The sequence below is a fragment of the Eurytemora carolleeae genome, unplaced genomic scaffold (assembly GCF_000591075.1).
Source record: "Eurytemora carolleeae unplaced genomic scaffold, Eaff_2.0 scaffold346, whole genome shotgun sequence".
Lineage (NCBI taxonomy): Eukaryota > Metazoa > Arthropoda > Copepoda > Calanoida > Temoridae > Eurytemora > Eurytemora carolleeae.
In genome coordinates this window covers 131598-142131 of record NW_019396332.1, presented here as the reverse complement: position 1 = coordinate 142131, position 10534 = coordinate 131598, and the positions used below count along the sequence as shown (strand labels likewise).

Here is a 10534-nt window from a genome sequence, read left to right as displayed (position 1 = left end):
GGACTGTACTATTAACTTAAACAAGGTAATAATACTCAGGACTGTACTATTAACTTAAACAAGGTAATAATACTCAGGACTGTACTATTAACTTAAACAAGGTAATAATACTCAGGACTGTACTATTAACATAAACAAGGTAATAATACTCAGAACTGTAATATTAACTTAAACAAGGTAATAATACTCAGGACTGTAATATTAGCTTAAACAAGGTAATAATACTAAGGACTGTACTATTAACTCAAACAAGGTATTGGTACTCAGGACTGTACTATGAACATAAACATGGTAATAATACTCAGGACTGTACTTTTAACTTCAGCAAAGTAGTAATACTCAGGACTGTACTATTAACTTAAACAAGGTAATAATATTCAGGGTCCTGTACTATTAACTCAAACAAGGTAAAAATACTCAGGACTGTACTATTTACACAAACCAGATAATAATACTCAGGACTGTACTATTAACTCAAACAAGGTATTGATACTCAGGATTGTACTATTAACATAAACATGGTAATAATATTCAGGACTGTACTATTAACTTAAAGAAGGTATGAATACTCAGGACTGTACTATTAATATAAACAAGGTAATAATACTCAGGACTGTACTATTAACTCAAACAAGGTAATAGTACTCAGGACTGTACTATTAACTTAAACAATGTAATAATACTCAGGACTGTACTATTAACTTAAACAAGGTAATAATAATACTCAGGGCTGTACTATCAACATAAACAAGGTAATAATACTCAGGACTGTACTATTAACTCAAACAAGGTAATAGTACTCAGGACTGTACTATTAACATTAACAAGGTAATAATACTCAGAACTGTACTATTAACATAAACATGGTAATAATACTCAGGACTGTACTATCAACATAAACATGGTAATAATACTCAGGACTGTACTAGTAACAAAAACAAGGTAATAATACTCAGGACTGTACTATTAACTTAAACAAGGTAATAATACTCGGGACATTACTATTAACTTTAACAAGGTAATAAAATGAACTAGGTTTTTTCCCAAGGGAGTTTCACCAAGTTGCAACTTTCCAAAGGTAATTTCCCAAGTGGTGACTTCCCATAGTCCAATTTGCCAAGCGGCAACTTCCCAGGTCTATCCTAGCCGCAGCGCTCGGCCCCAAGTATGTTCTAGCCGCAGCACTCGGCTCCCATTGCAGCCAGCTGCGCATCAGAGAGCCTAACCTAAACTTTGGGAAGTTGCCTCTTGAAAAATTGCACATTTGGGAAGTTGCCACTTGGAAAATTGCCACTTGATGCTCATGATTTTACCATTACACATAATACTTAAGCACTTAACTTAGAAAAGTTGAAAATTATAGGTAAGTAGTTAAAATTGTGGTAATGGTATTCACCTTTGCTAGGTAAAACTTGTACTCAACACAAGTTAAACACGTGCAAAAATAACTTCATTTTTTGGAAGAGGGGGGGGGGATGTTTTTCTTTGAACTAGACAAGTTAAATAAATTTAACTTTAAACATGATAAACACAGAAAAATCGTATTCTTTTTTAATTCAGACCAAACAAATCAGTTTAAATTATAAGTATGTTTCAAATCTTAATAGTAATTTTTTTCTTTTTTCCTTGTATTATTTAAAAGAAATAAAACAACAAATTAGAAAATTCCTGGCATTTTTTTGTTTCTGAACCACAAGGAGCATAGAGTTTCACAAGTCGGTGCAAACTTCCCAAAGCTTCTCCACCCCCCCCCCCCCCCCCCCCCCTCCATTTCCAAATAATCACTAAATAAACTCGAGAAAGGAGAAAATGAAAAGGAGTTTTGAAGAAAAATATAACCTCCCCTTCTGTTTCATAATAAGAATAATATGATACATTCATCTTCTCATTCATAAACATTACTATTTCTAGTTTATCCCCGCCTTCCATTACCATTTTGGTGTCCAGTGCAGAGTATCTGAATATGGATTTCTCAAGCTTATTGATCTTTTTCAAGCTATTCCTAGAATAGTGGATTTATCAGAGGTAGGTTTTTTTTTTACTGAAAGACCCAATCAAAGGAGGAATGAAAGGACAATTTTTAACCATTGTATTTGTACTTAAAGGGAGTGTTCGCGAAAAATGAAAGGGGATATAGGCCCACGGCGAAAAATAAGCGCTTTTGATCGCTTCTAATCTTACTTCTATCTGTTGCGTCTGTAAAAAGAAAATTTTTAAAAACGACTCTGCTGAAGAACGAGCGTCCATACAAATTCAGTAAGTTGCATCATTCAACTCGGATCTTAAAAAAAATCATTCAGATATTACAACCAATAATCATCGATAATTTTTCAACGCATTCGTAAATAGTTGATATTTCATATTATTTTTATTCTTATGATCAGACAGCTAGTTACTTTTGAAAACTTTTATTCCTGTTTCGAGGATTTTTGATAATGAAGAAGACATTTTTATATTTTCCAGGAATGTTCAAAAATCCAGCGCCAGTGAAAAATTATTTGAAAAAAACAAAATGTTCTTACAAAATAAATTGTTTAACCAGTTGTTTTAAAACACACTTATAAAGTTTAAGTGGTCTGTGCACACTTCACATTGCACAATTACTGTGAGTTCCATGTTCATTGATTTGTTAAAAAGCATAAATTTAGTTTTCTTACCAAACTTCAGAGCTGTTTAAAAGTATACATCACAGATAATAAAAGATCAGTAATCCTTTGCTGGAAGAGAAGTTAAATTAAGAAGAATTTTCTAGGATTGACATCTGAAAATTTATTCATTTAAGAAGCTTTGTTTTTCTTCATTTACAATGGATTTACTTATCTCTCAATATCTGTGTCTGTTTGTCTGGATATTTTAAAAGTTTGAAAATGATGTATTGATGCAATTTTGTACTTTAACCCTATTGTTTAGGCTATTTTTGTCTTACATAGATTGAGGGGGAGATGGATTTAGGGGGGGGGGGGCTGGAATGACCGTCCTCTACCATGTCCTATCCACTAACATATTTTGGTTGCTTTTTGAAATATGACCTCAATCATTTGAAAAAGTTGAAAAAGTAAAGAAGTTTCAGAGCTCTAGCATAAGCCATTTTTAAGTTCTTGAGAAAAACCGTAGCGAGAAGGTGAGAACACCCCTCCCCCCCCCGTCGTAATAGGGTTAATGTCTTTATTTGATACAGGACAGTGATGGCGAGAAAGTGGTACAATTAACCCAGGATGAGAGGCTTAAGGTAACAATTTATTCAAGTCAAACATAAATAGGATTAATGGCTAAAATTCTGATTTATCTTAATAATAAGGCTTACAGTGTCCGAATTTAATGAATTTAAGACGCGACACAATTCCCTTAAAAACCGGTTTCAATTGAGCGCCGGCTTAGAAATAGAAAAATTTATTACTATTTTAAGTGGAACCAACCATATTTGAGCCTCTGTAATTTTAGGCTAAAAAGACATCTAAACAAAAAAAAACCCTATAAAAATTTAGGTTCTTGGAGAGCAGCTGCATATTCTATTGGAAAAGAGCGAGGAAGGAGGTATATCAATTAAAAAAACCTTAAGGAACAGATTCTTATCCAATAGAAGTAAGGAAAGGAAAATTATTCTACTTTAATTTCTTTACTATTTTTTAGCTTTGGATGTAGCTCAGATTCGACCTGATTTTCTCAATGTGTTCGGCTACCAGCTCAGGGTTGATATGTTTAAATCAGAAACTATCAATCAGTTGATAGGCAAGTTAACGGCGTTTTTAACGGCTATCTTTGCATTATAAATATTTCTTTGATGATTCGGCAATCAGCAACGTTGATTGTTGATTCTAAATAAGAAGATTGATTGTTGAAAAACGGGAAAATGTGGTTTTCCAAAAAAAAGAAGATTATGATAAAACTAAGTGTTAAGGGTTCATTAAAACAAAATAAAAATATTTAAAAAAAATTTATTCACAGAAAAATTAGTTTTTTAAAAGAATATTGGAAACATCAATAAGAAATGTACACTTTAAACATTACTCTGAAAACGGGTGTAAAAGTCTCAAAAATGCAAAGATAAATAAATAATTGTCCCCCATTTTCATATCCTCCCTCCCCGCTGTTACAATCGAAAGTTTTTATAATTGCTATATTCTCAAGGAAAATGAATTATTGAAACGCGATTTAATCTGTAAAATTCAGTAGAGCTCAGTTATTTCATTTTTTGTACGTATTTTTGCAATAATCTAAATGTTGCAATATATTGCATGTCGTCTTTGATAAAATTCTGAGCATTGTAAGATGGAACAGTTTGCTAGTAAACATAAAAATGCCATTTCATTGATAAGTTTCAAGAATATGTATGATAACCATATTTCTTCAATGTGAAAGATGTCAGGGGCGCCCAGATCCCTGGTTAAACAGACTTATTGCACTATCATACAGTAGAAAAAAAGAAGATTTATTGACTCGCTGACAATGTCACAATAGTGATCTCCCAGCGAAAAATATTCTTTTAATCCAGTAAAGAATGATGAACAAGGAAATTTCAAGATACTTTTGATATTATTGAAGAAAGCTTCTACAAGAATTAACTCAAGCTCAGAGTAACAGAGAAAACAATTATTTTTCAAAGATCCTTGATGTGCCTTATTTAGACCTTTTGCCTGACTGGGTTTGTATTGAAACAGTAGCTGGAGAAGAGAGGCTTGTCATGTCTGAACAGGTAAAATGTTTTAATTTTCCCTCTCTCGGGGTGTATCAGTTTCCTCCTTCGCCCTCCCCCAATAATTTATATTTTTCTTATATTGTTTATATTTTTTGAGAAAGATTAATAACTTGTTAATTGTAGGGAAAGTAGTATTTAAAAGTAATAAAGAAGTATGCAAGTTTATTTTTTCCCCGGAAGTTAAAAGATCTTGTTCCTTGGTTTATAGGAGATGTAATGGTAATACTAAATATACGTATACCCGTGACTCTTATTTTTTTGGGGGGTTACAGGTGTCCCTGAGAAGTTTATTTTATTTTATTTTTATTTGGATCTAATGAACGTTGAAACATTGTACATTCCATGCCGGTGTACATTCCAGTTTTCAGATAAAAATTAAAGAGATCTCTGTCCTTGATCAGCAGACAAAGTTGGAAGGAGCACTGTGGTGTATCAGACATGCCACTGTTAAAATGACTAAAGATTTTACGCTAAAATAATTGATTTAATATCAAATATATAATTTCTGCGTAAAATGATAATATTTCTGTATGTAATTGTAATATTCAATTAGCTTTTAAACGCAATAGTTAACTGACTCATTTGGATTCTTGGATTTTAATATTAAATGTTTATTATTTTTTTATTTGAAGAGAAAAAATATTCTTATGTGATGCTAATTGGTTTCAGAGAGAACATGAATAGGAGATTTTTTCTTGGGAATATAGTATTCAGCATCAAATTAATCATACTTTTTATTGAATCTAAATAACAATTTCTTTTTTATTGAAATATTTTTTTCAATGAATAGTTTGTCTTCTTAATTTGTTTTATGAACACATTTTCTTCAATGTTTCAAGCTGTTTTTTCTTTATATCTAAGTAAATTTTTTTTATTGAAATACTAGTTGGAGAACCCGGCGTTGGTCAGGTTTATAGTTTAGTGCCCGGCGTTGTCCGTATTTTTTCTCCAAAATTTCAATTAAAAAGTTATCCTATGTCACCCCCAGGGTACCCATGGGTTCCCTAAAATTTGTTAAGCCAATTTGGTCCAGGCGTTTGGCTAATGGCCATCTTCGAACACATATTTAAATATATGTATAAATCAGCGAAGATCTTTTTCAGATAGATAAATGGATCAGTAAAAAATGCTGATAATCCGTAATATTTTATTTACTGATATTGTTTAAAATGTAGGGACTGGTTCAGAATCTTGGAAGGAAGATATTAGAATTGTGTCCTGAACAAACTGAGGAATGGATAGATATTTCCACTATGCAGGATTTAATCTTCAAGAGGTAAATTTTGTTTATTCTTAAAATCAGGGGATTCAAAATTGAGGTCTGTTTTGTAATTCCTGGAACATAAAAAATGAAGAATTTTTTTATCATTTACCATTGCAATAAAAATTTACATTTTGTCTGTGAATATTTGAAATACAGACCCTTACAGGTGGTTTTTAAAAAACTTGCCACCGCCCCTGGATTCTATTGAACCAACCTTTGAGGAAAAGGGAGAGGGCTGGGGTTAGGTTAGATGGCCATGAGGGGAATTTCAGTAAGAATGTTTACACCCCTGTTTAAAACATATTCTAAAATTCTCAAATATACTTGCCAATTCCAAATTCTCAAACTAAAATTATATTTATTTATATTTGTTTGTATCATTCTCTGGTCAGACATATTCACTGGTTATTTTTCTGATGTAATAAAACAAAATGTTTTCCTGAATAATAAACTAATCTTGTTACCGTTAACTTCCTTGTAATATTCTGTACTTGACAGCTCATTTGATTTTAATGAGGCTTAGATTATCTCATTATTAATATGTTTTCTTTTATTAGTTTCTCCTGTGCTTCAGGGGTCCACATAATTCCATCCAATACGATCCCTAACGTTGATTTTTGTATTAGGGGCCGAAATTAACCATGTTGTTGTAAACAATTGGAAGTATGATGTCAAGTTATAGAGACAATTCCATGCCGCAGAACGTGTACTGCAAGAGAGAGTTTATCTCTTATATTGATCATTTACATCTTTAACACCCCAAATGCAGTACACATTTCTCAAGTGTAGTACACCGCCTACACCTACACGTACACAACAAAACTTGTCAAAGTTCACAATGATACAGAAAGTGTATTATCATGCCCCTTAGTGTACTTCCGATCCTATTTGGGATCAGAAATAGAATTGGTTGGTTTTATTATCAGTAATTCTGAAACCTAATTGTTATATTTATTTTCAATTTGTGGTTTCCATAACATATATAATAGTTCTCAATATTTCTTTCATGTCAAAGGAATAATTTGGTTTCTCTAACTGTGTTTTTCTGCGTGTTTTATTTCATTAAGAAAAATATCATTAGTAAGATGTTCATTGATACTAGTTGTTCTTATCTTAAGTATAGGGTGTCCCAACAAACAATGGGATTCTGTTAATTAAATAGTTTATACATGACCTAAGTTCACTCCTATTGTTTTGCTAATAATTATTTTACATTTATTAAGAATTTTCTGGATTTTTTTTTTCATGGTGCGTGGTAGATTTTCAAATTATTTTTCAACGGAAATCTTGTTTTGACACTCAATTTTTTTCGATTTGCCATAGCTTCCGTGGGGTCATTTGAGTTACTGTGCCATAGAAAATAGATGATTTGATAGTCGACCTTCAATCCCCATGTTAAATGTAAGATAAAATGTTTTAAAGTATGGTTCCCCCTATTCACCTTTTCAATTCAGGGGAAGAAAGTTCCAAACCATGTTATGTTCCTAACCTGACACTGAGTCTTATGATCAAGGTTTTAGCAACTGTTCCTGTGTCGAGGGAAAACATCTATTAAAGAAACTAATTCCAACATATTTTTAAGCATGACAATCTCTACAAATAACCCAATTTACTTCTTTTATAAAATTAAAACTGACATTAAGCTGTCGTACGTTTACCCGTACCATTTTCAGAGCAATGCAAGTTTTTCAAGTTTAGCACATGTCACGAATTCACGTTTTGGTCGCGTTTTTAAACATTAACACACTTCCGTATCAATCCTAATTTGAAACTGAACGCACTTAATTTCTTGATTCACAGAAAAGCATGAATCACTGAAAATATTTGTATCGTCTAAATTATTCTAAAGTTGTGTCCACACTCCACATAATATTTTAAAATACTGAAAAGAAAGATGATTTTAAGTTTCCTTAATCTTAAATAAAAATTTCCCGTATTTCTCTGTTCAATTTAATTGTAAGAACAATACAGTATTAATATTAGAAGTTTTCAATGTTTTACGTTATATTTTGAAATATCAGAATACAATATCATGTGTTGGAACTTTCTTCTCCTGCAATTCAACATGAATTGACTTTTATTTGTCTCTCATTTTCCACGTCATATTTAGCTTTTACTCAGAATTTATAGTTTTCAAGTCAGAATTAATGAAAAGCAAGTAGTAGTTTAACTTTGTAGGACTAGTTAAACTACTTGTTTTCCTTGCCATACGTACTAATTATAGGTACTGGCTAACTCTGACCTTTGGCGTCCCAATAAAGCCTATCTTAACAACACTGATTTCTTTTTATTGAGCCAAGAACTTTTGTGTTGGATACTCATAATATTTATTGATTGAGAGAAGATTGCGATCCAGCATTGATCTCGATATTCACACAAAAGTTCCCGGCTCTTGTAATTCAACATATGGTTGGAAAATACCGAGATATGAATTTTGCATAAATATTTTTATTTGAATAGGCATAAATTGTGGGGGAAAAAATCCAAAAGAAACTAAATAAACTAATTAATTTAAGATATTGTTAGATACATTCTAAAATTGTGTACATACTTTAGGAGTAGAATGAAGGTGGATATATCCCAATATCAAGATAGACTACTTGATAAACTGGAATTCAAGGGATCAAGATCAATAATTTTAGTTACGGTCGACTGTAATTGTTTACAAAGCTATTTCTTTTGTTATTACGTTATTTGATGATTTGAGATATCTAAGCGGTTTAGTAAAGTTTTTTTTTTGGCCTGAAAATTTCCGCACAGTTAATATTGAGATAATTTGGGAGTCAAGTACTACAGCAAACTTGTTAAACTGAAGTTACCAACATTTAAGCTTGGAATTAAATTAAAGGAATATATAAATTGATTCTGAATGAAAGGAAAACAAGCTCAGACGGAATCATCAACATTGCGTCATAAAGAACATAGAAGTTTTACTACAGGTTCTTTGTTCATTTTATTATTTTGCCAATATTTTGGTAATGTGGAGGACAGAGGTATGTTAAATTGACATTAATCTTTATTGACTCAATCCGACAACTGAAATATCTTGCGAAACATATCTTACATATGTTGAATTGGTCCTACCCTTAATTTTCCTAGTTTTCCTTGTTTTTGTGTTTAGGAAACCCTTAATGGTTGAATAATTTTCGTTGCTTTAGAGGGTTGTGGTAGGAAATAATGAATATTGTTGAAAGGAATCTTCTTCAGATTAGCAGGAAATAATACAGTTTGATCCACTTAACCTGACAATTATAAAATGACTTTTAAACAATTAAAATCGCATAATATGACAATATTTCCACTGTTAATCTCTTCAATACCTTAAAGTTATGAACTTTATATATGAATGACCTTTAAAAAGATGTTCAACATCACCTCGTCCATGTCAGGGGCGTACGAGGGGGGGGGGTATTTTAATATTACATTTTCCTCGGGCAATCTAATTCTACATTGCATTGCTTTGCACTCACCCAAACTAAATAATTAAGAAAAGAATTTTTAAAAAAATTCTGATTCACATTAATAACCTTCAAAGCTTTGTATTAAGTATTGCATTAAAAATCCATGTTTCCCATTTTGAAAACTGAATATTTTTATTTGTGGTTTCTCTACAAAAGTGACTCGCACATTTCTTGCTTCAGAAACGATGGAGAAATGAAGGGTTCAAAGGTACATCAAGCATGCCACTCTATGAATGGAGGGTTACTTGAAATTGCATGTATTCCATTTATAGAAAAAAATACTTTAAAATCTCACTTTTGCCCTTAACTAAAAAAGTTTCATTAAACAAAGCTTTAATCAATACTGACTTCAGTGTAAAAATATATTTGATATCATAATTTTACAATATGCATCAATCCTATGAAAATGTAGATATTTTTTTAGAAACATTTCCATCTATATTTTTCATCCATTGAAGCTTACACCACAGTATTAAGAGGGATTGCCTGATTTTGTGCCCCGCCTTTGGCAACATCGTGCCCCTTCCCCCCCCTTAAGAAAATAATATAAATTTAAGTTTACATAGTTAAAAAAGGTATCAATATAAGGTGAATTGAACAAAAATTATTTTAATATTTGATAGGATGGAAGGTTGAATATTGCCCAAATTGAAGCTGAATATGAGTCGAAATATTGCAGGTATGGGATTTTACTTCATGTTGAGCTTTTTAAAATGTCAAAATAAATAAAAAAAAAAAATCCAATTTAGAATATATCCACTCATTATATCATTTTAACAATTTATGAAATCTAATTTAGAATATATCCACTCATTGTATATCATTTTATTAATTTATAAAATCCAATTTAGAATATATCCACTAATTATATCATTTTAACAATTTATAAAATCCAATTTAGAATATATCCACTCATTATATATCATTTTATTAATTTATAAAATCCAATTTAGAATATATCCACTAATTATATCATTTTAACAATTTATAAAATCCAATTTAGAATATATCCACTCATTGTATATCATTTTATTAATTTATAAAATCCAATTTAGAATATATCCAATAATTATATCATTTTAACAATTTATAAAATCCAATTTAGAATATATC

At 31.1% G+C, this 10534-nt stretch overlaps 1 protein-coding gene across 1 annotated transcript; it reads left to right on the top strand.

Annotated features, from left to right (window-relative positions):
• Nucleotides 1-8: 8 nt before the first annotated feature.
• On the top strand, nucleotides 9-10195 carry LOC111701107 (uncharacterized). Its single transcript, XM_023472260.1, has 10 exons — nucleotides 9-25; nucleotides 1912-2025; nucleotides 3179-3229; nucleotides 3486-3534; nucleotides 3631-3729; nucleotides 4626-4693; nucleotides 5872-5972; nucleotides 8517-8580; nucleotides 8837-8899; nucleotides 10045-10195. Exons 5-10 carry the CDS (start codon nucleotides 3696-3698, stop codon nucleotides 10144-10146), a joined length of 432 nt encoding a protein of 143 aa, XP_023328028.1. The 5' UTR covers nucleotides 9-25; nucleotides 1912-2025; nucleotides 3179-3229; nucleotides 3486-3534; nucleotides 3631-3695; the 3' UTR covers nucleotides 10147-10195.
• Nucleotides 10196-10534: the final 339 nt, after the last annotated feature.